Here is a 26977-nt window from a genome sequence, read left to right as displayed (position 1 = left end):
ATCCTGGCAGAAAAACAGCGAGAGAAAGAAGCACTTATATCATGTGCTGTTAGCCCAAGTAGTGCTCTGCATCCTATATTCCTAATTGTTTCCCAAAGAATACCAGCGGTATCGGGAGCACACTCAGAAGCCAACCCCTCAGGTTGGGGAGCGGCTTCCTCGGGCGCCCCCTCCTGCTCGCACTCGGGCCGCGGTGCTATCGATCCTGCCTTGCGGCTCCTGGTGCCGGGAACGCAGAGAAAGGCCCCCGCGGCTCCTGCAGCGCGGGCGGGCGCTGCCACCTAGCGAACACAGGAGGCGGCACCGACGCGTCCCCTCCCACTGGGCCCCGGTCTAAGCTGGGGCCGAGCCACACCCGGTGCACCGCCTCAGCGGGCTGGCCGGCTGCCAACAGCACCGCCCCGTCCTCGCTCCCATCCTGTTTGTCACAAATATGGCCGCCGCCGCTGCGGCCGTGAAGGTAAGTTCGGCCCTGTGTTGCAATGCGTTGGGGAAGGAGGCGGTGCTCACTGCCGCCCTCAACCCCTCCTCGCCTGTCACCTTCTCGTCAACACTCCCGGGCCGGCTGCAGGCGGGAGGGAAGGAGGGGGAGACGAAGGGAACGAGCGAGCGGGAAGGCACCAGCCACACCATTTGGCGCTGCGCTCTTGGCGCTGCCCAGCCTGTGGACGGAGGTGCTGCCTCTCGCCCCTATGTTCTTACCTGCTCCCTTTCCTCCTTCCTTCGCCCCGCCCGCCAAAGGGAGCATTTGGCAAAGGGAGGCTTGGGAGCACTCTGATCCCCAGTAACGCGGGACGGACAATGGCCGCCACGGCGTGTCGCGTCTTCCGGTTGGTGGGGCCTCTGCCCCTGCTTTCCGCTCCTCAGGCTGCGCCGTGGCACTTCGGTAGTTACTCGCCTCTGCTTCTCTGGGTGTCCGGCTCGGCGCCGCTGGGTCGCATTGGTCAGTGAGAGGGGCCAGGTCGGGTTTGTAACCAGCGCAGGATGCGCACGGATCCCGGAGCTGCGGATGAAGTTTGACGGGAGACTTTAAAAGATGGCTCCATAAGGTGACGATCAGTGCGTCAGGCCAGTTAGGCTGAAACTCTAGACTTTGTTTTGACAAAAGTATGAACCAGTGTCCTGAGGTGAAGTAACTCTTCCGGTTGTTCCGGTGTGTAGAAATCGGTTATAAACAGTCTGTATTTTACAGGGACAGAAGGTTTATTTATTAACTGCATGGAGCTTGCTGTTTATCTCTGTTTAAGTTTTTAAATAAAATTCTCATTATCCCCTAAACAGGAGAGGAATACAGATGTATTCAGTGGTTGTGACAAAGACTCATAGCTGATCGTGAGAATCTTTAGTATGTACTGCCGTTAAAGATCCTCAGATGGACAAGTGTGTAGACCGTTACCGCTCTGGCACTTCATTGTCTTGTTCTTTAGCCTATATGAGGAATTTCATCAAACAGCAGGTGAAGAAAAGCATACTCTTTAAGTGTCGTTATTACTCAGACTCCTACAGAGAAATGCTTTTGATTTTGTAGTTACTAGTATGATTTTTTGTTGTTGTTAGATTTCACTTTTGTTGCTCTTATTCTCAATGTTAGAGATGGACTATACCATAGTAAAATATTTCATATTTCATTCCACCTCAGTGCCCTTTCACTTTAGATTTAATTCCAGATAACCTTAGCTACAGCTCCCATTAATTTTTTGCAGTTTATGTCCTTCAGGTCCTTGTGTAGGATGCAGGCTCTGGAATGGAGCACACAGTCTTACCTCTTTTCCATTCCTGAGATCACTCCTAGGTGTGACTGTCCCTGCCTTTTGAGGATAGGCGAGACTTTTCTACCTGAGTCAGCTCCTCTCTGCCATTCCTTGTCTTCAATGCCAGTGCTGCTAGGTGGAAGTAGACCTGAGGTCCCTTGGCAGGGTATCTTGCCACTGAGCCTAGAGCAGCCACATTCCTTTTGATAATTCACTAGAAGGTCTGTAAGGTAGAATTTAATATAGAATCAGGTTTTTTGGTCTCTAGTCCCAAAAGCAGCTGATATTCCTGGGAAGAAATAATGTAAACTGGAGGAAAAATAATTCTCTTGCAAAGAAGTAAAAATTAATTTTAGAGTTGGAGCTGCCAGCTCCCCATTACGTGACTGGAGAAACAGCTGCCTCAACAGATCTCTGCTGGCCTAACTTTCCTTATGCTGTAGTAGCTCTCCTGTGAATTACAGCTAGCCCAGTATTTTCTCTAGCCAGTGTTGCCTAACATGGTGTGAAGGTTGACCAAACTGCTGCTGAAGTGTTTTGCAGGGAGGAAGAAGGCGAAAGCAAATTCAAGGCAGTCTAGCTCTTCTGTGCTGTGAGTTCTCCACTCTGGGAGCTGTGAATATTTTGCTATTTCGTTGCACTGCTGTTATTTCTGACAGCATGGTCAAAACCTCGTCTGGTACTGAGCTGTGCAGCGTAAGCACCTGTTGGCGCCACTGCAGCCCAAGAGCAAATCTGAAAGCAACCTCACCAGGCCTATGCTGCTGTGAACAGACCAACCTCTGTGCTGCCCAGATCAGGGTTGCTGCTTTCTGGTACAGCAACAGTCTGTTACAGTGCTGGATCTTTATGTTCATAGGGACCTTAGAGAACTGCAGCTCCAAAATAACTTTATGTCATGTAGCTATAGCTGGTATCTCCAACAGTGCACTCTTCCTCAACATTGCACTTTTTTCACTTCAGCAGATGTAAAAATACAGACAGATAAGCATTCCCTTTTGAATGTTGTCAATCTTGAGTCACAGGGCACTAATAAAACAAGTATACCAAACTGCCACCAAATTAAGTTACTGAAGGAACCATTTTTCTTCTAGATCTGGAAAGCACCGTTTCATCCTGGCTTCTATTGATACAGTAATATTCCATGTTTACTAAATGCATGCATGAACAGTATTAAAGGTAGTATTTTCACAGAATCACAGAAACGTTGAGGTTGGAACAGACCACCAGCAGTCATCTAGTCAGGATGTCTAGACAGCTCTTGAATATCTCCAGGAAAGGAGACTTCACAGCCTCTTTGGGTGGGCTATTCCAATGCTCACTCACCCTCACAGTAATGAAATTCTTTTACAGGTGAAATTCATGTACAGGTGGAACTTCCTGTGCTTTAGTTTATGCCTGTTGCCTCTTGCCCTGCTGCCTGGCATCTCTGAGTGTTTGTTGAATACGAGTTTTATGATTGCTACTGTTGCACACTTATTACATGATTTTTAAGGCAAAAAAATTATTTGTCCTAAAATTTATATAATTTTCAGGATTTTCATGAGCAGTCTAAAAATCTGAACATAAATAAGCAACGTGAGTAATGTGGGAACAGACCCATCAATACTACTGCGAACAATGATCCCTGTCTTCCCTGGTGCTTGAGTGTATTCGGGGTTGGAGTTTGGATTTTTAATGGTATTTTCTTTTGCACTACTCCTCGTTTTCCACAGGGGGGTAGCAAAAGGAAATAAGAGATCTGGATAAAACTGTTTCAGTGTTTACATCATCTGTTGTGGAAAGCTTTCTCAGAAAAGTAATTGATGAGTAACGAAGACACACAGAGCCTTGCCTTGTTGAAATGAAATGTTTGATGAGGCAAGTTATATAGTGGTTGAACAAATGAGGTCTCTATGAATGTGGAAGTTAAGAAAAAGCTAGAGGAAAAGACAGGTGTGTGCTGTGGAAGGGGGATGTTGTGTGTTGAAGTCTGGAGGTTTTACTTGAGAGTTTTTCTGTCTTTAAAAATAATAGCAAATGATGGAACTATGTAGAAATAAGTCATGCCATGATGGCTTCAGTTTCTTTTTTTCATAGTAAGCAGCTCAGCCATGACATGAATTCTTCATCTTAAAAGTGAGGCAAACATTGCAACAACTGGTTGCATTGGAGCAGAAAAAAAAAATGTAGTAGCATTTTCTCTGTGATAAATAGTGACATTGTTTTTAAATATGATTTCTTTAAATGGCATTTACACTTTAGCTTGTGAAGGGCCTGACAGTAGCCATTCCGTACAAAGAGTTGGAAGTGTTCTGAAGTCAAGAGAAAACTTGTCTTATTGAAAATGAAATTCCCACTAGAAAGACAAAAACAAGGTACTTTTCAATAGTGAAATAGAAACAGGGAAATTCAGATGAATTTTTCTTTAGGTGGAGAATGAAATCACAGGTCAGCTTAATATCCATAAAAATGTATGTTTCAAATTACCTTTTATTTCTTTCCACTTTTGTACAAAAGAACTATAACAGATGAGCAAGAACAAGAAATCAGTGGTTACTAAAGCATGACAGATAAGTGGTAATTGTGAGTCACTTCATGCTTCTTCTGTGCAAGCAGTAAAACACAACAGGACTTTTAGCCTATGTTTGAAACTGTTAGTCAATTTCATAAAAAAATTGGGGAAGAATTATTTGAAAAGGCTGCATAAAACAAGTAGGAGCAGGAGTCTGTTAAAGTTTCTACTTAGAGAAAGGTTGTGAGTTGAATAAAACCTGACACCAATGTATTTTATTTACACAGGAGATAATTGGTGACCCAGCTGTAGGCAAAGTTTTAATAAGTATCTACACCATCTTAGGTACAAGACAGCCTAATTGCAAATATGTGAGAAACCCAGCAGTGCTCACAGCAGGTGAAATTGTTAGCAGCTTTTTTTTGTTTCACTTGTAGAGATGATATTGAGCTGTCCCCTTTTTAAGAAGCTGTACAGAGACTATTTGCAGAAGCAGAGAAGTTCTTAGATCTTGGCAAGACAACACAAAAACCTGATTTTTAAAATAAAAGGGTTTTATTATTTTGTATGTATAATACTATACATTAATGCCTGGTGTTCAGTATGGAGGTATCCTGGTTTCAGCTGGGATAGAGTTAATTTTCTTCCTAGTAGCTGGTACAGTGCTGTGTTTTGGCTTTAGTCTGGGAATAACCTTATACTGCTGTTCTGGTTGTTGCTGAGTAGCACTTAACCCTGATCAAGGACTTTTCAGTCTCTCAAGCTCTGCCAGTGAGGAGGGTCACAAGAAGCCGGGAGGGAGCAGGGACAGGACTCCTGGCCCAAACTAAGCAAAGGGATATTCCATACCACAGCACATCATGCCCAGTATATAAACTAGGGGTAGTGACCTTAAAGGCCCAGCTGCTTGTGTCAGGCTGGGCATCGGTCAGTGGGTGGTGAGCGATTGTATTGTGCATCACGTTGGTTTCATCTGGGTTCTTTTTTCCCTGTTTCATTTTTAGTTTTATATTCTTTCCCCTTGTTACTTCCTTTATTATTATTACTATTGGTATTATATTGTACTTTAGTTACTAAACTGTTCTTATCTCAACCTGAGGTTTTTATATTCTTTTGATTCTCCTCCCCATCCTGCCAGGAGAGAGGGGGAAGGAGGAGGTGAGTGGCTGCATGGTGCTGAGTTACCAGCTGGGCTTAAACCGTGACACATGGCTGCGTATAGGGCTCTTTTCCCCGTGCAAACAAAACCCCTTTTGTTATAATGTGTTTTATACAGGTATTTATCACTCATTAGAGGCATTCCCAAATAGCATCTTTTCATTTTTATATTGAGAATAAATGAGTGGATACATCTTTGTGCATTTCCGGTAGTTTGTTAGTGTGTTTGTTTAATTTTAAAGAAAAGAATTGTGATTTAAGACATTGGCAATTTAAGTACAGTTTAAAAATATTGAAATTTAAATACAGTTGTTTTTTTTTTAATACAGTTAAATTTTTAAGTTTAAATACAGTTTTAAATACAATTTAAATACAGTTTTAAAGCCAGTCATTTGAAATTTTCTTTGTGGGAAACTGGGCTGGGCATACTGTGTTTTGTTGATTAGTAGTCTAGCCCCATCTCAAGCAGCAGATATATTTTGTGGCTGCCTAGTTAGTTTTTCAGACATGCTGTTAAAGTGAGTGTAATCTCAAGAAGACTAATATGTACTTTTCTGTGTAAGATTGGAATTATTGGTGGAACTGGCCTGGATGATCCCGATATCTTAGAAGGCAGAACAGAAAAATATGTTGACACTCCTTATGGCAAGGTCTGTATAACCTAATAATATTATTACTATTATTATTATATTGCTGAGACTTTTTGCTGTTTTAAAAGATATTTGTGTGCTTTAAGAATTTTCACTGTTAAATGAATGCATAAAGCAAGTACTGGCACAAGACTTTATTTGCTGTATATTGTGTGATTCTTGGCTTGTAAAAAGAAGGTGTTACAGAGATAACGTACAAAGGAAACTATACCTCTTCTCATTTGCAGATTGGATGAATTTGCAGACTGTGTCCTGGATTCACAGTCAAGAGGGATAAACCCTCGCTTTCAAATCTGTGCTGTTGTGTGACATACAGTATATGTCAGATTGCTTCAGGAACCTTTCTGAATTGCAGAAAACTGTCCTTTGAGGTACATGGGCCACCATTTTCCCTCTGACACTGAATTATGCTTTAAATACCGATGCTCTCCTTACAGTCATGCTTATAACCACATAATTTGAAACTGATTTGAAAATGAAACTGATTTTGGGGCACAGGTGTTCTTGACCAACTCTCCTTCATGTTGCTTCAGCCCATTTCCTCAGCAAAAGAGTTAAGGCTAGGCATGTTGCTGTATACACAATGCTGAGTGTGAAGAGCAATTGCTGCCCCAAAGCATTTGTAGTAGGAACAGGCAAGACAAAGACTGAGAGTTACATAGGCAGGAAACCAATGGGGAGAGAAAGTTTCTAGTTGACCCAGGAAGTTCAAAGGAGAACTGGATCTTAGTTACTCTGTAATGTCATAAGACATGGGGAATCTGGGTGCTTTATCTGAATCTGAATTACATCCTATGAAATCTACCAGTATATACATCTAATAAGACATCTGTCGTGTGATAACAAGAGACATTTTATGAGTAGAAGCTTGCCAGAAAGCTCAGCACTATGGTATATGATTAAAAATCTGAATCCATGCCCCCGTTCGAAATGGTTTAAGGGAAAAATAAGAGTGTAAAGAGCAAGCAGAGTTTGTGTGTGTACCATTTAAGAAGGGGAAGGAGAAAAATATTAAGGGAGGAGGAAACATGATCAGAAAAATGCATTTGTCTTTTCTATCAACTTTCAAAACCTGTTAACAAACTGCAAGAGAGTGAAAGGATCTTGCCTCCTTCATTTTCCATATCCTGCTCTTCAGATGGTAGCTAACATTGGTTTGAAGTGGAATCCACTAGCTAAACAAAACAAGCTGCCAGTGCCTTCCCTGTTTTTTGAGAGCCATAATGATCACAGCATGGCTGTGTCTGAAAACTGCTCACAAATTAAAAATACCACCACACTTGTAGCAGATATCAACTGAAGTCTTTGTATCCAGGAAGGGTGAAACCTCTCATAGGGGTCTGTTCAGATCAGGGTTAGGGGCATAGTGGCAGCACAGCACTGGGAGGGCTGTTCAATCACAGCAATGGAATACAAAAGGATTTGGGTAGCCCAAATTATGCAGTGTGGTAGGTGGCCTACAGCAGGGTTTAGTATTACTGAGAAAAGTAGGAGTACCTGCAGGATGGCTCCTGCACAAGGGAGTGGAAAAAGCTTCCACAATCCAGCACTTTTGGTTAGTATGGAAGACTTTTTTTTATTTAGGAAACAGCTTAGCTACTGTCTTTCTTCCATGTTCTTCACAGAATGCAACAGAATAGGGGAAAATAAATCTTGGTTGGCTGTTGTGGTTTATGCGAAACTTTGATCAATGGACTGTGTCTGAACTTGTGCATTATACATTTAGCATAGACGTAAAGAAAAATGTTTCTTTACTTTTAGAAGCAGAATAGTAGCTTACATTTTGTTCATAGAGAGTCCTTGAGTTGTCTTCTGCTTTGGCATTCTGAAATTATAAGAGTCATTTAATAACAGAATTTACATCAGTAAGGAACATGGGGATTTTTTCTCAGGTGAAATATGGAAAAGTTTAAAGGAAACTAGTATGAGAATTTTTGCAATTCTCTGTATGGGCATTGGTCCTCTCATGATCTTTCAAGTTACGTTAGTAATACTAGTGAAGATGTGGTACATTCGGGTTTTTATTAAATAAATAAGCTTACACCTGTTAATATTCCAGCTGTCTTTTCTGCCTTGTCCACTTCCACAATTTTCATTGCATCCAAAATTTGGTATTCTGTGGAAAATACCCTAAAACGTTTTAGCAGTCCATTTCCAGATATGGAAAATACTGTTCTTTTCTAGGATAAGAAGATTGCTTGCAGCATCATTTATATTCATCATTAAATTTTGTTGCAGATATACTTCCAGTTAGATTGTTTTACTTCCTGGACAGCAGAACTTGGTTCTGAATTATCTTTCCCCAAATCAGTAGAATATCTTCCTGTTCTAGAAGACTGTTTTAGGTGCCCCCTCTCTTTTTTTGGTCATAAGTATACCTGGCAAACAAACTGGGGGTGGGGGGATTCACCTTGTGAGTGAAAATCAGACTGTGTGACGTAACACTTAAGCTTTTCATCTCCGTCTCTCAAACAATGTACATTGCTTGGTTCCTAAACTAGATCACAGATTAAATGAAGGCTTGAGGAACCTGTGAGATACTTTTCCATCTCAAGTTTTCCTTATTTGTTTCGCTTGTACATTCTTTTTTTCAGTTCCAGCTTGCTTCTGAGGTAAGACCAAGGAAAAAAAGAATTCTGTAAGCATCATATGAACAATACGTTCATTCATGTGGCAGACAAAGGAGATTTATTTCAGTTGTTTGTTACTGTCGTTATTTAGGGTTAATTGCCTGTGGGTCTTTGCTTCCTTTTCTGTCTTGGAACACTGAGTAATATATATCTGACTTGGACTTTCTGGAAAGGGGAAGTAGTTAAATACATATATGAATTATTAGTGTTTGAGAACATTTTATTGGTCCTTTTATTAAATCTTGTTTTTAAAATACTGAGCTTTACATTCAGATTGCTCCATTGTAAGTTTTGTTATTTTATCAGCACTTCAAAGCTTCTGACTACAACTGAGATAATAGTAGAGAAGTACAGCATTGGAAAGAATTTGTGGGACAAAGAGAACGGAACAGAAGCATGCGCTAACTCTTACATGGTTAACATATACTTTGAAGTTTCTGTATCTCTCACTTCCTTGAACTTTTACACACACTGATTTATCCTTATTTCCTTTAATGACCCATGATACAGTATCTGCAAATTATTCACTTAATTAAACTGTCAGTTCATCATTTTTGAGCACATTCTTTGCTCAGAATGTTTCTTTTTGCTGCCATATTTCTAGTAGTCATGTGCAAGAAGGGTATTCAGGCAGTCACCTGGAAGATGCCCTCAAAGTGTTCTATGGAAATACATGTAAAGGTGACAACTAGGCCTGTTACACAGCCACCCTGAAGCCTTTTGGAATTACTAGGATGGCAGTAGATAGGGAAAGAAACCCTGGCTGCTGCAGCTAGATTCTGAAGCTTGTTGGATTTCAAAGGTGTTTCATTTTTGCTGCATCAGCAGTGTAAGCCAAAATTCAGTGGAGTTCTGTGGTGGGGATGAACATCAAATAGAAGTTAAACTACACCTTTCTACCCCAATTTGGAAATTAATATAAACTTGAATCTGTCTTGAATCTATAAAATAACTTGAATCTATAAAATTTGAATCTGTCACTTCCCTAGAAAAGGGTCCAGTCTTCAACTTACTGATCTTTTAATTTTCATAATCTCATACGGTTTAATAGGACCAAGTGCAAGGTGCTGCACCTGGGCTGGGGCAGTCCCCAGCATCAACTCAGACTGGGCAGAAAATGAACTGGGAGCAGACCAGAGGAAAAAGATCGGAGGTGTTGGTTGATGAGAAGCTCAACGTGAGCCAGCATTGTCTGCTCACAGCCCAGAAACCCAGCCGTATCCTGAGCTACATCAACAAGGAGTGTGACCAGCAGGTTGAAGGAAGTGATCCTGCCCCTCTACTCCACTCTCATGAGACTCCACCTGCAGTACTGTGTTCACCTTTGGGACCCCCAATCCAGGAGAAACATGGAACTGCTCAAGCAAGTCCAGAAGAAGCCATGAAAATGCTCGGAGGGCTGAAGCACCTCTGCTATGGAGACAGACTGGGAGAGTTGGGCTTGTTCAGCCTGGAAAAGAGAAGGCTTCAGGGAGACCTTAGAGCAGCCTTCCAGTACCTAAAGGGGCCCTACAAAAAAGCTAGGGAGGAACTTCTTACAAGGTCATGTAGGCATAGGACAAGGAGGAATGACTTTAAGTTGAAAGAGGGTAGATTTAGATATAAAGACTTAAAGATCTTTAGAAATAAGGAAGATGTTCTTTACTATGAGGGTGGTGAGGCTCTGGCACAGGTTTCCCAGGGAAGCTGTGGCTGCCCCATCCCTGGCAGTGTTCAAGGCCAGGCTGGATGGCGCTTGGAGCAACCTAATCTAATGCAAAGTGTCCCTGCCCATGGCAGGGGGTTGGAACTAGATGATTTTTAAGGTCCCTTCCAACCCAAACCATCCTATGATTCTATTCTAAGTGTCGTGGTTTAAGCCCAGGCCGTAAATTAAAACCACACAGTCTACTTCCCCCCCCCCTTTCTTCCCCCACTCCTGGAGGGACAAGGAGGAGAATCGAAAGAATGCAACTCCCATGCTTTGAGATAAGAACAGTCCAGTAACTAAGGTATAACACAAATCATTACTGCTACCACCAATAATAATAATGATAAAGGAAATAACAAGGCAAGAGAATACAACACCTCACAACCCGTCAACCGATACCTCGCCCCCACCCAGAAGTGAACTAGTCTTTCTGGGTAATTCCCAGTTACATCCTGGGCATGACGTGCTGTGGTATGGAATACCTCTTTGGCTAGTTTGGGTCAGGTGTGCTGTCTCTGCTTCCTCCTGGCTTCCTCTCCTCCCTGGCAGAACATGAGACTCACAAAGTCCTTGGTCAGAGTAAACATTCTGACCAGTAACTGAAAACATCGGTTTTATGAGTACTATCCCCAGGCTGAAAGTCAAAACCACAGCACTGCACCAGCTACTAAGAAGGAGAAAAAGTGACTGCTGCTGCTGAACCCAGAACAGTATCCACCCCTTATTCCATACCGTTCACATCATGCTCAGATCCCACATTTTCAGTATACCCTCACTCTCATCTCAGTGCACTGTTATCTTAGTGCATGGACCAATCCCTATAAAGCTGCTGAGTCCATCTGGTCCATGATGTCGGGCTCCATCTCTTGTAACAGTCTTTCAGAGAAGGAGAGGCTGTGTCCAGTGTTCACACTCATGAATAACCTGGGCAGTAGTGTCCATTGTTAAGTCCACCCCTCGATCACAGGCCCATCTATGTGTTGCATCTCTGCCCTGATGACCTGAAGTGTCATGGGCCCACCAGGCTCAAAATAATTCACCTTCCCCTTCATCAGTTTCTGCAGCTTGTCACTGGGGACTCCATACAGCTGCCTTCCATCTCCGATGCTTCCAAAGCACTGGAGGGGCCCAGTGGACTAGATGCTTGCCCATACTGTCCCACACACCCTGACATTCATGACTGTCCAGCCTTGGGGAAAACCTCTTGGTCCTCCTATATCGTCGTCTAACTCCAGATAAGACCCAAACCTGACTCTGCTTAACTCTCGGGATCAGGCAAAATGGTCGTGGGTAGAACACACTCTGTATGTGTGCCAACATGGTGATCCCCATCACAATCAACAGGCAGGTCCCAAGGGTACCCAAAGGCCATTCAAAACCTTCAGAACCCTCAAATGATGCTGCTGTACTTGACACTGGGGCTGGTGTAGCTGCTGTGCTTGCCAGCTCTCTCACCACCAGCTTCTCTTTTTCTAAGTCCAGATCTTCCTCCTCTGCCTTGATGGGAAATGCTGCGTGGTCTCCTGCATCCTCCACCTGTCCCGGGTGCCCGAGGCTGGACCCAGCTGAGGCTCCCAAAGGTGGTATCTTGCTCTCTGCATCCTCCTGGGGCTCAGGCTCACGAGGCTCAGCGGGCAGCTGCCAAGGGATGCTCTCAGCTGCCGAGGGGCTGGGCTTGGCCGCGGGGCTCCGCTCCTCTGCCGCCTCCTCCCACTGCTCGGCAGCCGCCTCCTTCCCCTCCTCGACTGCCCCAACCTCCTCCACCAGCAGCCGCTCCCTCTCAGCCTCCAGTCCCGCTCCTACCGCTGCTTGGTCCCCGAGGCCACTCTCCCAGGCCGCTTCAGCTGCTGCCGGCTCCCGGGGCCGCTGCCCCTCAGCTCCCTGCAGCCTCCCAAAGACTAAGGCCAGGACGAGGGCCAGGACGGTGAAGAGCAGCGGGATGGCCAGGTACAAGTCCACGACCACATCCATCCCGCCCTGCTACCAGAGCCTGCTTGTATTACAAGCTATTACTGTAAAGTACAGTGAAACAAGAACCTTAGCCCAAGACCCACATTGGATAAACACTAACACAGCAAATACCGGCTCTAAGTAAGCTACAGCATACTGAAACTGTGATATCAGAAAGAACAACTTTGAGAGCCCATAAATCAGCATTGTGCCTTGGTCAGATCTGTCGTTATCTCAACCCTCGTGCCCCACTTGGGCGCCAAAAAGAACTGTCGTGGTTTAAGCCCAGGCCATAAATTAGAACCACGCAATCTACTTCCCCCCCACCCTTTCTTCCCCCACTCTTGGAGGGACAAGGAGGAGAATCGAAAGAATGCAACTCCCATGCTTTGAGATAAGAACAGTCCAGTAACTAAGGTATAACACAAACCACTACTGCTACCACCAATAATAATAATGATAAAGGAAATAACAAGGGAAGAGAATACAACACCTCACCACCTGTCGACTGATACCTCACCCCCACCTGGAAGTGAACTAGTCTTTCTGGGTAATTCCCAGTTACATCCTGGGCATGACGTGCTGTGGTATGGAATACCTCTTTGGCTAGTTTGGGTCAGGTGTGCTGTCTCTGCTTCCTCCCGGCTTCCCCTCCTCCCTGGCAGAACATGAGACTCACAAAGTCCTTGGTCAGAGTAAACATTCTGACCAGCAACTGAAAACATCGGTTTTATGAGTACTATCCCCAGGCTGAAAGTCAAAACCACAGCACTGCACCAGCTACTAAGAAGGAGAAAGATTGACTGCTACTGCTGAACGCAGGACACTAAGAACTAGTTACTGTAAAAAAAAAGATAAAATATTCTACATCAACTAAGCAACATGTACATGTTGCTTATTTTCAAGTTTGTGTAGCATTGTTTGAAATACTGTTTCAAAGTATTTGAAAGCATTACTGTTTCAAACCCTAAAGCACAGAGCTGCAATATTAATGTTGGCAGGAGCACATTAAAATTGTGATGTCATGTTAGATCTGCCTGTTCTAACCTGCCATACTGTTACTAACCCACCATATCAAATTACAGAGCAGAGCTGAAAAAAATGTGAGTCTACAGTGGTAACCAGTATTTCCTTTCATAACTATCCTGCTTATTTTTAGTAGTTAAGGTTTCTAATGTGATTGTGAGGCTGTAACTCATTGTTATTTGCTTGTTTTGCAGCCATCAGATGCTTTGATATTGGGAAAGATAAAAAATGTGGACTGTGTGCTGTTGGCAAGGTAAATGAGTATTTTGAGAGAGTTTATATTATGTGTTCTAAAGTTTTCTCGGAAGTTTCTTTTTACATTAGGTGAGCTGAATTTTTACTCTGGCTTCGCCTTGTTCTTTGTGGGCTTTTTTTTTCTTTTTCCTGAACAGATTTGATGCTACAGGGACTAAAAGCATAAAATGTACTATGTAGGTTAGGAAAGGGAAATCCAGTGGGGGTGCTGCCTGCTCTTGTGATAGGTAGGTAGTGCCTGATAAGCCCAGTAATCCATCTCCTCTCTGTATTTGCAATTTTCTGTTGTGCAACTTAGAAATTGCCTGTTTCCAGATGAATTATATCTCTGGTATCACAGTAGACTCTTCCAAACCATTCGCTTTTATTATTGAGTCCTCTGGCTGTTATCTTTATTGCTTAGGATGCTGCATGCCCTCTAGTTGTCCTTCCGTAAGTCATTTTTATTCAGACATCTCTTAAAGAGACTCTGGAAGCAGGGTCTGCAGTCTGCACTTGAGTGTATGGAAATTCTACACTAGTGTAAACATGGATATCTAGGACCAGTGTACTGCTAAATTAAACATAAGAATAGTAAAACATCTCACAGCATGGCCAGAGCCTAGTGCTGATAGTGTCTGTCAGCAGTTCACGGCTGGTGAATCGAGTCCAGGATCCTTCCAGAGTCCAGGCGAGAGCAGCAGAAGATGCTGGAGTAGTAGGGCCAAAGACAGGGCTGGAGACAAGGCTGCAGCATGTGTCCAAAGTCCATCCAGAAAACATGTCTCAAGCCAAACTACAGCATAGGTCTAAAGGCCATCCTGGAGGCAGGGCTGCGGACAGGCACACCTGTGACATAGCTGAGGCCAGGAATGGAGGCTGGGGCCTGACCTTGGGGACAGGAGGACCTAGGTTCATGGGCACTAGGTGTTTGGGTGAAGGGTGAGGCTGGCCAGGGCAACTACGACTTAGTGGTGCCCTCAGAGCCTCAGTTCTTTTTCCATTAAGCTACTCAATGTTAACTACTCAGTGTTAAGTGTTTCTGCAACTACTCTTTTGTCTGTAGTTTTACTTTTCTTATCTGTCTTATCTTGCACAGACTTTGCTCATGCATTTTATTACACCTGGACAACATTTTTCTGATTTTCTCAAATGAAATGCTAAGCCAAGGTATCATAGTTATACTATATTAAAGTAAACCTTGGGTTACAGGTGGCTGAATTTACAAGCTGTTGTTTACATCCTCATTGGAACTTAGAACCATTCATATACAACCTTCATAAGTTTACTTCTGGGGCAAAGAAACTTGCAACTTCACTTTGTGTTTTGGGAAAAATAACACAATTGCTTGAGAATGTCAGATTTTTTTTTTAAAGGCATGCATATTCTTAAAGAGGATTGTGACAACAAAAAAGGACATTAAAAAATAAATCTACTTGCCTAGTAGCTTATCAGAAATGCTAATGACAACATGGGAATCTTCTCTGACAGTGCTTGATCAAGTTGTGTGCAATGTCCAGTTTCCAAATGATTAAGTTCTTAAGACCTTCTGGTCTCTGTGAAAAAAATCAATTGGGAAATTAAGTTCCTCTTTTCCTCTTGCAAGGTTGAAAATAACTTTCAAATGTGTTTGGTCACTGTTTGAATGATACACCTCTGTAGACATGACAGAGATAACATGAAAGCTTGTGCTTACAAGACTAAGTATTTCCTGTCTTGGTAAAAAAATACACTGCAACAGTGTGAAGTGATTCTTCTAATTTATGAAATATGTCAGATCATTTTAAGAGCAAAGAGAAAAATGTGATGATTCTAAAGTGTTCTTTGGGAAGGTGACTTTCTATTCTTTCTGGTCCTAATTTCTTGTGATACGCTGTTCTTTTCTGGGTAGAACCCGCACTTCTGAGCAGAAAATTTGTAGGCATATATAAACCTTAGAAATCTGTTGTAGTGTGTAGAAGATTAAATTTGTTACATTGGATTTTCAGAATCTATGGAACTGACAAAATTCGGAGAAAAATGCTTTTTGTACTTTTGAAGCTGCTAAAGTATATTTGGATCATATTTTCAAGTTTCTTTCCTTTTCAGTCTTGAACTTAAAATTATTTCATTTAAAATGAAAACTATACCAGTACTTCTTAAATCAAATACTGAGAGAACCTTAATACAGTTAGGAAAACAAGCTACACTGAAAGTAGCTGAAATGATTCTACCTCCAATGTTCCACCTCCAGTGTTGTTAGTGAAATTACATTTTCTGGAATTCTCTTTAACTGGGAGAAAGAAGGCAATTTCAGTCTAATTTATTTTACTCTCTTGCAACGTGTATCTTTGCAGACATGGAAGGCATCATACAGTTATGCCATCAAATGTCAATTACCGTGCCAATATCTGGGCATTGAAAGAAGAAAATTGTTCCCATGTATTAGCGACTACTGCCTGTGGTTCATTACAAGAGGAAATACAACCTGGTGATCTTGTCATAATTGACCAGTTCATTGACAGGTGAGTAACATTTGGGCTTAATTGTGTTTGGGGGAGAAAAATAGGACAAGTGGGGTTAAACTGTTTAATAACATGTTAATTTCTTTTTTTTTTTTTTGTGGAATGAGGTGAGAGCTTCATTTCTTATGGCAAAAAGTAACATTGTACAAGAAGACATGATAGGAAACAGGAATGAGATTACAAGAAGTTCAGCTCTAACAGACACAGAAGAAAAATCAGGCTTTGAAGAATAGCCTCAAACAAACTAACATATATCTCTTTTGGAAGAGTCTTCTGAAGAGAGTATATCTTTTGCTCTCCGATGTAGGAGAGGAACATGAATAAGAGCATAGGCTGTTACAAATTTTAAGAATCTGAAAGGGAACGGAAAGGTGCAAGAAAACATAGTAGGAGCCAGGTAGGAAAATATGTACTGTAATAATGAAGCTCTACAGAAGAGAGATCAAATACAACACAGTGCATAAAGATAGGAAGTTGTTTTAAAAACAGGATAGATGCTAGCATTTTTTATTTGCAAAGAATCAAAGGAAGTAAATTTTTTCCAAAGTCTGTGTACTCCAGTCAGTCCTCCACTCTTGGATTATTTGACCTTTAGAAAAATTGAAGCAGAGGGGAAAAAAACCCTGCATATTTAAAGACCACCAACTACATCAAATACTTCAAAAATGTAGTTGGACTTTTTAAGAGGTAAATTTGTTATTTCTACTTACAGATGTTCTATATCTGGAAGTCTTATTTGGTATTCCACCCAATTTTAAGTGTTTGGAATGGTTTGTGCAGCTTCTTTAAGCTTTTGTGAGGCTGCTGGTAATACTTCGTTGCCAACTGAAGATGTATACCTAGCTTTGTTCTCTCCTGTGTTGGAGGCCCAGAGAGGTGCTGGAGTCCCCATCTTTGGAGATACTCAAAAGTCACCTGAACATGGTCCTGGGCAACTGGTTCTAGGTGGCCTGGCCTGAGCAGGTTGGATCAGATTATTCCAGAGGTTTTTCTAACCTTACCCACTCTGTAGCTCTGTGGTCTGTGGTCTTCATTTAGAGTTTATTCAGATGGTTGCCAGTAGTAACACATAGCCCATATATGAGCAATGTTTCGTTCAGGCAAGTAAGTTTTCATTTCAGTGTAGAAGAGTGGGAAGTTTTGGAGACTTGTTTCATGCTTCAGGAAACCCAAGAAGCTACTCAGAAAAGCAGTTGAGAATGTTTCAGTGTGGAAAACAATATGTAATAGGAATTTAAAAATCATTACTAGCCTGCCCTTTAATTCAGAAAACTGAATTAAAGACAAGTTTTAAGTCTGTTTCTTTTGACAGTTTGATTTCTCTGATTAGTCATTTTGCCTGAGGACCTTTGCCAGTGGGCGTCACACTGCTGGCTCTTTGGAGAGAGGGTCTGCATTTTTGCCTTTCACAAGGCATCTGTAAGAGTTTTTCTTAAGTTTGTATAGACAGTGCTAAAATAGTGGGATTTCTTTATTAGACCATGTAGTAATGTGGCCATTCTCTCCAAAAAACAAGGGGTATCTGAAAGGCAGAGATTAATATCCTTAGAGCTTTTCTAAGCTGTTGTTGGCCTGTCCAGCAGTATCTGAAATATTATAGTGCACAAAATGGATTATGACTTTTTCCCATTTGCTCCAGTTCCAATTGCTGATCTCTTTTCCTATTTTATTATCTCATCCTTAAGACTACACCATTGTTTTTTATTATTTTTCCCCAAATCTACTCTGACATATAACTTACATTTTTTTTAAATACTTGCTGGTGACTTGGATGGGGATCTGGTTTGAGCAGTAGTAACAGCATACATTTTGTGGTTTAGCTGTGGGTTGAATTTTACTGTTGCCTTACTTTTCTCCTGTAGAGTACAGTATTTGACACACTGAGGGGAAGAAAAGAATGTCTCAAATAGTTTTGTTCCAGATGGGGTTTGCCATACAATTAGCTGAACTAGCTTGAGGCAGTACATTTGAAGGTAAAGTGATGGTGGGCAACAGTCCTAGTAGTTGTCAGAATGGCATGCTGAATGGCAATTTCTCTAGCATTTGACCATTTCTATGTAATGAAACAGTTTCTCAATTGAAAAAAGGAAGAAAAAACATTCTTCTACTTGCAGGCTACCAAAGCATGTATGTGATCTTTCTGAGAGAATGAAGACATCCTGTTCCAGGGTTTTTCTGGTTAAATTCACACCTCTCTTGTTCAGGAAGCTGTTCCTATAAATTCTCACCTCTTCAATTTAGGAGTGAAATAATATGATCAAGCTCTATGTTGACTAGCTTGATTCAAACTTGATTCTTTTCCTTCCTGGAAGCTTACCATGCTCTTATTTTCAAAGACTACTTGCCTGACTATTAAATTTAGCTGATTTCTTCTGGGTAGAATGGCAGCATAATGTGGCAGTTTGTGTAATTTAGGGATAAATTGGCTTTTCAGTGTGTTAACAACAGATTTTCTCTAATTAATTGACAGTGTGCAACTGGACTACTCTTGAGCTCAATTCTGAAAGGTTTGTACAGGTAGTCATTAATATCATACTGATACTTCTGTTCCATCCCAGGAATGCTGTTTTCAGATTTGTGTAAATATCTTGCTTTGTCTTCTGTTTTCTCCCTGTTCTTCTCATTGAGCATGTTATCTGCTTTTACAGGACAACTAAAAGACATTGTACTTTCTACGATGGACAGCATTCCAGTCTTTCAGGAGTGTGTCATGTTCCAATGGCAGAGCCATTCTGCGCGAAAACCAGAGAGGTTAGTGAATTTTGTAGTAGTATTTAGAAATGTTACTTTTGTGGCACTTGTGATACAGTAGCCTAATTATGCATTCTTAGAATACAAGGCAATCTGGATCTCTTTATTCCTGTTTCTCAGATATGTCATGGTATGAAGGAAAAATGTGACATTTGGAAAGCATGGAAAATAACATATCTTGTTTCTATAGGAGCTGTCTTCCTAAGGGAGATATGCAGAAGATATCAGTTGGCAACCAAGATTTTCCCAGGATCTTAGTAACAGGACAAAAGATCTTTATTTCATGTAACCAGAGAAGAAAGCAATAGAGTGGACAAAGAATGAATTTAAAATAGGGAATTAGTTCATTTTTGTTCTGAATAAAACTTCACCTGTGGTAGGTGCACTCTACATACTTAATACAAAGAATTAAATAAATAGTACTTTGGCATTCAGAGAAATTACGATATTGCATTTATGGTTTTTTACATTGTAGCAATGGGTGACTGTGGAGAGGCAAGGCTTAGTTTAAAGGATATTAAACATAGTACCAAGCCAAATTACAGTAGCCTTTTATTCTTAACTGTTGCTCTTAGTGTCATCATTTCAAGATTTTCAGGCTTCAAAAACACTCTAAGTGAAACTGTGAACTCTATGCTCTGTTTTTCAACACCCTTAGAAGCTTCTGGGAGGAGTGCATCTGTGGTAAAATATGCCAGCTTAGTATATTCTTAGATCTGAGGACCTGTTGGTCCACAGCATTGTTAGTACAGAAATGCTTCGGTGCACTTGGAATCAAGGTGTTTTGCAATGAAGTAAAAACATTTTACATCTCATGAAGAAACAAACCACTATATATTATACATGTACATGCTTTTGCCTTTCCTCCATTGAGCAGCAAATTGTACAAAATACTTTGCATTTTCATGCAACAGAAGCCTAGCCACATGCTCTTACCAGAGGTTAGTTGGTATGTAGTTGCTTACTATCTTTAGGCATGAAGTCATGTCACAACAGATACAAGAAGTTTATTGAGAGCTAACTGACTGTACACTTTCTGAAATTGATTAAAACCAGTGTTATTACTGAAGTGATAGGCAGTATTTCATACTGTGTGTCTTTCTCACTTTTTTAACAAGTTAAGTAGATTGTATAAACCGTTTCCTGAGTTGCAGGAAATACATGCCAAGGCTACTTTTCATTTGGTTCTTGAGTAGCTAGAAAAGATGTTCTTTGTATATTACATTTTTTGAAAAATAACAGAAAAACGCTTCTTTTTAAACAGATTAAAAACATTTAGGTACTTCCCTATCTCACATGTGATCAGTATCTCATTAGCCTATATGTTCTAGTCAGCCTAACAGATGTTTTAAAGAACCTCAGAACATGTGGTTTTGAGCTCTCAGTGAGGCTGAAAATGGATACTTTCACTTCATTTGAAAATACCAGATAAAAGAGACTTAAACTTTTTTCCTGGAACTATCCCTGAACATTCTTGGGATAATTTCAGCTCACTAACTTATCTTAGTTCAGGGGAATTTCTTAGATAAATGCAATAATAATAAAGTCAAAACTATTAATGTAATAGACTATGTAAGGAATTTTGCATTAAAACATCTGAAAACTTTATATTAAATTGCATTTGTGTAAATACATGAAAATACTGGTTTATTTGGTTTATGCTCTGTAAATTAAATTATAATCTGAAAGGAATTTGCCTTTTCTCTGACTGTAAAGTTTTTAATAATGTAGAGTGCCTTGGTTATTGTTGCTCTCAGAAACAGGCTTGCTGCAACAACTTGAAGAGAGTAAAGTTGGAACTTTGTCAAGAGTTTCAGGGAAATACTGTTCAAGTGTGGTGTAAGTCAAATCACAATTGAAGTTCTCTATTGATTTATTAATAACATATAATTAACTGGCAATAATTGAATAATATATTCAGAATGAATATCAGCAAGAAACCACAATATTAGGTGTGATTAGTATTAGATTAACTTACAGCGTGTGAATAAATACCTACAAATTTTTAAGTGTCGTTCTGTGGCTAATCCCCAGAAGCTGTGCTTTACCCCTGCACTCGTTTTCACACAGTTGTACGGACAAATACCCTTTTGCAGTATATGTGAGTTATATGCACACCCATCCTTTTCTGCGGATGCAGGTTCACCTGCAGTGGGAGATGTGGGTACTCCAGCTTTATGTGTACTTGTTCTGCTCCACACAATCCACTGATGTCAGTAAGTAGACACCTCACAAGGTCATATAGCACACTCAAAGTATTGCAGATTGGTGCACCTGTCTATGTCGAGTGCAGGCTTCTAAAAGGCTTTTTGCTGGGAGGCTGCTCCGCCTGGGCTGTGTGAGTGTAATGATGCTGACAAGTCAGCTTCCAGTGGTGTCAGCCTAGGTTTTCACTGCTGCTGTGTTACAAAGGTCTCTCCTGTCCTGTCACAATTTTTCATACTGCTTTCATCCTTCTTTTCAAGCTTTTATTTTCTGTTGATAGTAATTTTAAACAAATGTCATTGTAGTTACTTTCCCCTTCCTACGCAGGGCAGTTGCAGGTGTCTTAGTCTCATTTACACTTGCTGGTACCCTCTTATTCCTGCTGTATCAACTGGCATTAGCCAGGCCATTTACCAAGAGAGAAGGTTACTGATTTTGCCATATACAAGGTCCTGGTTGGAACTGTAATGCGAAGTACGTGGTATATGTAAAGTGTACAGTTCACTGGCATGGAAAACTGCAGTAATAATTTCTCTACAGATTCCCAGGATACTCTTTGAAATATGTGCTTCATAGCTTGTGCTTTACAAGCATACAGTAATGGGAAGTCTTACTTTTGAAAAAGTAAATTTTGCTATTACTATTCTCACCAGCTCAGCTCCACCAGGTGGTAATGTAGTGATCAGTGGAGCATTTTAACCATTCTGTTCTCAGTGTAAATACAGCCTAAATACCATGCAAAAAATTTTCTGGTTTCCAATCTTCTTGGTCTGCATTTGCAAACAGTAATCCAACTGATACTGACAAAATCAGAGGAATTCATAGAATCATAGAATAGTTAGGGTTGGAAAGGACCTTAAGATCGTAAAGCTCCAACCCCCTGCCATGGGCAGGGACACCTCACACTAAACCATGTCACCCAAGGCTCTGTCCAGCCTGGCCTTGAACACCACCAGGGATGGAGCATTCACAGCTTCCCTAGGCAACCCATTCTAGTGCCTCACCACCCTAACAGTAAAGAATTTCTTATATCCAATCTAAACTTCCCCTGTTTAAGTTTGAACCCGTTATCCCTTGTCCTGTCACTACAGTCCCTAATGAATAGTCCATCCCCAGCATCCCTATAGTAGGACTATTAACATCTCTTACTGCATGAGGAAAGTGAAACTGATCCTTGGTTTTGGACGTCTTTAGCTATATGAAGCTTGACTTTTTTGTACAAAGCTAATTTCATTTGCATGCAAGTTTTTCGATGGGTTGCAAAAGTAGTGCACGCAGGGGAATTACTTATTTCCTTTTCCTGATATTGGCATGTTTTGCAGGTTCTCATTGAAACCGCCAAGAAGCTGGGGCTCCAGTGTCATTCTAAGGGAACAGTGATCACAATTGAAGGCCCACGTTTCAGTTCTCGAGCAGAAAGCCATATGTTTCGCAGCTGGGGAGCTGATGTTATCAACATGACCACAGTGCCTGAAGTGATTCTTGCAAAAGAAGCTGGAATGAGTTATGCTAGTATTGCCATGGCAACAGATTATGACTGCTGGAAGGAACATGAAGAAGCAGTGAGTAAAACTTTTTTTCCTCTGGGTCCTGTCCTGAGGGATCTGGACAAGAACCTGTAGGTTTTCGTAAGAGATCGCATAGTGAAATACATCTGTTCTTACGTCAGTATCTCTGAGTTATTCTGGGTAAACGATTGTAAAGTAAGAACAGAACCAGTTGTTGCTACCTCATTCGTTTTCATAAACTGGCCTCACTACTAGCAAAGTTGTCTACTCTTGCCTGAATCAGGGAATCTGTAGATGAAGCTCATGAGCTCTGTGTATGATTCGTCTTCCCATAATTTGTCTAGTGTTTTGGGGTTTGTTTGCTTGTCTTTTTCTTTTGCAGCTCGGTGCAAAATGATGTATCTGCTTTAGTTCTCTTATTTGTGTAAAATACAATAAGACATGCACCCACAGAGGAAAGAAGTTTTTACTGGCTAAAAAGATTGCGACATTTTAAGGCTTTACCTTTTCACTTAGAGATGTATGAGTTAAATTAATTTATTTGGGTATTTAAAATGTGTGCCATCAAAATTAAGAAACACCACTCAGTTTTATTGTATTTCTAGGTTTCAGTGGATAAAGTTTTAAAGACACTGAAAGGGAATGCAAATAAGGCTACTAGCATACTCCTTACTGCTATACCTCAGATAGGTTCCATGGAATGGACTGACACCCTGCACACCCTGAAAGTAAGTATACACGATGCTGATGAGTACTAGGAACAATGTATGCATTTATACATGTAATATAGGTATACGTTCCAAGATGCTTCTGCTTAAATCACAGCTTCTTAGAGTAGGTGCTTCAACAAGCCAAATCCATTTAAGATAAGTAAACAAATCCATACAAGATTCTCACAAGCTTTATTGCAAACATCTAGCTTCAGTTTTTAAAAAAAGAGTTACAAAAGGTAAAAAAAATAAGACTATCTGTATATTGTTGATGAAGTGTTATCCTTCGTAGCACAGGTAAGATACAAGTCTGTGTGAGTATCCAAGTTAAAAACGCATACCTCTACTCAGTTTTAGCTTAGCTCTTCAGAACTATGAAGATCCAAGCAGAGAAAACTGAACCATATTAAAAACATGGTGCTGTCTTTAATATGTAGAAAGAGAGGAGTCTGTTGTTTATATAGATAATAAACAGATTGAAATTGTTAGAACTGTGTTCTCCCACAGGTTTTAGATCCACAAAGCATTAAAAAAATAGAAGATAAAAACATTTGAAAATACATTGATGGGAAATCTGGGGGCAGATTTTTTCCTTAGACAAGAGTTTACTTACGTGTTTTAGATCACCTCTAGTGATGGCATGTTTGACATTCATTCGTGATTATAGCATAGAGGGAAAGAAAAATGTTAAAATAGTTTGGATGTCTATACAACTTTTTTGGAGATTTTGAGAGTTACCATTCTCTGGTAACTCCTGTCTTGGGTTCTTTCTTTTTTTTGAGAACCTACTTTTTATTAGAAGGTCTTGGGTTATGTTTATGACTCTTCATCACCCGGTTATCTGAAATTTTAATGTTCCTTCTGTACATTTATGAGTTAACTGACTTTTCCCTTTCCCCTTTGCAGTTTTTTAGGAAGTTGAGTCATGGATGGGTAAGGGAGACAACAGAATCAGTATTCCTTCTCACATCTACTCCACAGAAGATATTTTCAGAGGATGAGGGCTACACTTTTTGGTTTTGTTTACAAGGCATATATATGCCTTGTATACAAAAAAAACTCTCAAAGTTTGAACAAATAATCTAAAAAGAGGTGCTAGATATTCCTCAGCTACTTTGGCCGTGCTGTCTTGCAAGGAAATTTTCCAAGTATATAATGCCGCTTAAGTACTGAGGAATCTGCCTCCAGTTTTGGCAAGTGTACTGCAGTAGGCATCATTCTATTGCTTTCATTTGTATGATTGTCATGATTCTTCATCAGGAGTGAAAGAGCAGGTTACTGGAAGGACCTCGCACTGAGTTTGCAAGGTTCCTCTTTAATAAATGCTAACCCTTCTTTCAGTTCATTGCAGCTATTTAGAACACCAGTTCACGTGCTTCGTCCAGCTCAGCGCCTGAACTATTTGCTGCAAAGAAAATATGCATCAAAGGAAGGGTCACTCCATTCTCATGTAGCTTCTTACACACTGAGGCGTCTGCTACTGCCTGATCAGTGATGAATATTGAGATAATTTTTCTTGGAATTGGCAATTCTTTTGTGTGTAGGCTCTTTGCTGATAGTAACTTGGTTTGAGTGATAATATACTGAGCAAGAATGTTGATCTGAAGGCATTAGAAGAACTGAAAATAGGAACTAGGTATGGGCAGTAAGGATTGAGATATTATGTCAGAAGACCAGGAGTCATTGATTGGTTTTAATTTAAACAAGTACTCTGAAAAAGTGACAGGGAAGTCTGAGGCTTTGGAGGCTTCCTCTGATTTTACTTAGTAAGGGCAGGAAAGGCTAAAAATCTTTGTTTGAGGCATTAAATGGTGCTAATATAGATGAGGCATTGATCCTAGGCTTCTGTGTTAATGAATAAGGAGAGAGACAGTTTTGCAATACAGCAAAGAGATGTATATATGTGCCTCTGTATGAGTGTGTAGTTGAACCATAAAGAGTTTTAAAAAACTATTTTCTTTGTAGATATGTTCTTCTGTGTGTTTTACTCTGGTCAGATGATGGGGGTTTTTTGAACTCATCTTCTTTGGAGGCACCTTTTCCTAGAGTTTGAAGGCAGTGCCTCTTGCATGCCCTGCAGTAATGTGGTAAGGAATGCAGACAAAGAGGGAGCTGAGCAAAACTGCAGCTGATACTCTGCTGTTATTGATGATGTAAAGCCATGCCAGCCTGTATCCAGGACACATCTGGGCATCTCAGATGGGCATTTGCCAGTGTCTGCTTCTGGTGTTTGGGAAAGCCTGTGAAACCATCTCTGTATAGACACAACTTTTCCTCTGAGTTCTGTAATCTGGCTGCTTTGACTGGAGGAACTTCACCCGGCAGGAGAAGTTCTTTGAAGTTTGTCTCTGCCTGGCTGCTGTCTCTTCCCATATGCACCTTTAGAGAAAGGTTTCTGTTCTTGAGAGCTGTGCTTCAATATTGATGGAAGAAACATGTAGAAATCACTTTTTTTATTGAAAGAACTTCATTTTCAGAGCATTCTGATTATATTTGCAAAAAGCTTTCTGGGAATGTGATGTAGGCAGTATGCTAGCCTTAAAAACAAAAAGCAAGCTGCACAGTGTTTCATTTGTAGCCTGTGAGCCTAACATCTTTAATTTAGTGTTTCTTCAATATGATTGTTGTTCTCAGTAGCAATAAGCCTGTTACGTAGGTTTATGAAGTTGTAATGTCAAGTCCTTGAACTGTTGGAGGGTATCCTGTCCCTGCAATTTTTGTGGTGTCGGAGGAAGTTAGAAATACTATACACGTGGAAAGATTATGCCTGTTTGTAATCCAATAGAAGCTATGTAGTCTGGCTTTTATGTTGAAAAGTAATTCTGCTGTGCATTGGCAGAGAAAGCATTCATCCTACTTTGTCTTTGTATTTCAGACAACAGTGCAGTGTTCGGTCATTCTGCCAAAACAGTAACAGCCTGGATGGATCTTGGAGTTCAGGTGCTCACAAGGAAGGGTGAATCACTCTTGAACTCCAGAGGTTATAGTATCTTCAAAAACTATTACAAACATAAAAGACTATGGTAAACATTTACCAATGATAATGTATAAGACAACTTTTATAACCTTTGTCATGCTTCATAATGTATAAGATGTTGTCATGCTCTGTTCAGTGACACCTTTCAGTTGCTGGAAGAAATGACAGGCTAGGTAATACTCTCACAGTTTCATAAACTAAGAACTAAGAAAGTATATTCACAAGTATGCTATTTGCTTTGCTATTTCTGCCTGCATCTTTTCCTTCAACAAGGCAAATGTTTACAGTTCACTTAAGAAACACACCAGAAAAACTGAACAATCCATTTCAAAACAGAATTATACTATTTTTGTACATTATCCAAGTTTTTTTATTTCAGTGAGTTTTTTTAAAGCAATGGTTTTTGTTTATGTTACAGAAGACACAGACTAATAATTGTGGTGGTTCTTTCACAGCAGCAGTTGTGAAATGAATGTTACCACTTTAAAAAATTAGGTAATGCTTGAGTCAAATTTGTGCCTGAAAATGTACTTATGTCACTTGCAGAACTGTACTTCTGCCAGTGTTCTGAACACTGTGCTGGCGTTTCGCTGCTTCATTGATCTGTACAACTCCGAGATTAGTTTCTGTTTTAAGTGATATATGTGCTTTGAATGTGTGCATTTCTTTTTTTAACACAATTTGGCTTCAGTAAAATAATGTGCTTCTTGCCTAGTAAATAAAACAAATGAAACCTGTG

At 40.6% G+C, this 26977-nt stretch overlaps 1 protein-coding gene across 7 annotated transcripts; it reads left to right on the top strand.

The window, feature by feature from the left end:
• Positions 1-433: 433 nt before the first annotated feature.
• MTAP (methylthioadenosine phosphorylase) lies at positions 434-26975 on the top strand (the record flags this gene model as incomplete). 7 transcript variants are annotated; one of them, XM_080636629.1, is made up of 10 exons in its annotated part: positions 938-1049; positions 5967-6053; positions 9735-10674; positions 11856-11953; positions 13544-13602; positions 15920-16087; positions 18736-18838; positions 22366-22605; positions 23157-23279; positions 26137-26975. In XM_080636629.1, the coding sequence occupies 7 exons, from the start codon at positions 11882-11884 to the stop codon at positions 26173-26175; spliced, it is 804 nt and encodes a 267-aa protein (XP_080492755.1). In that variant the 3' UTR covers positions 26176-26975. The 7 variants fall into 7 exon arrangements, with proteins under 7 accessions (XP_080492752.1, XP_080492757.1, XP_080492755.1 ...); XM_080636631.1 differs by lacking the exons at positions 938-1049; positions 9735-10674 and adding an exon at positions 441-460; XM_080636630.1 differs by lacking the exon at positions 9735-10674.
• Between the last annotated feature and the right edge of the window lie 2 nt (positions 26976-26977).

The sequence above is a fragment of the Psittacula echo genome (assembly GCF_963264785.1).
Source record: "Psittacula echo genome assembly, chromosome: Z".
Taxonomy (NCBI): Eukaryota; Metazoa; Chordata; class Aves; order Psittaciformes; family Psittacidae; genus Psittacula; species Psittacula echo.
Note: the sequence above shows the minus strand (reverse complement) of the source record. Positions and strands in the feature narration are given on the sequence as shown.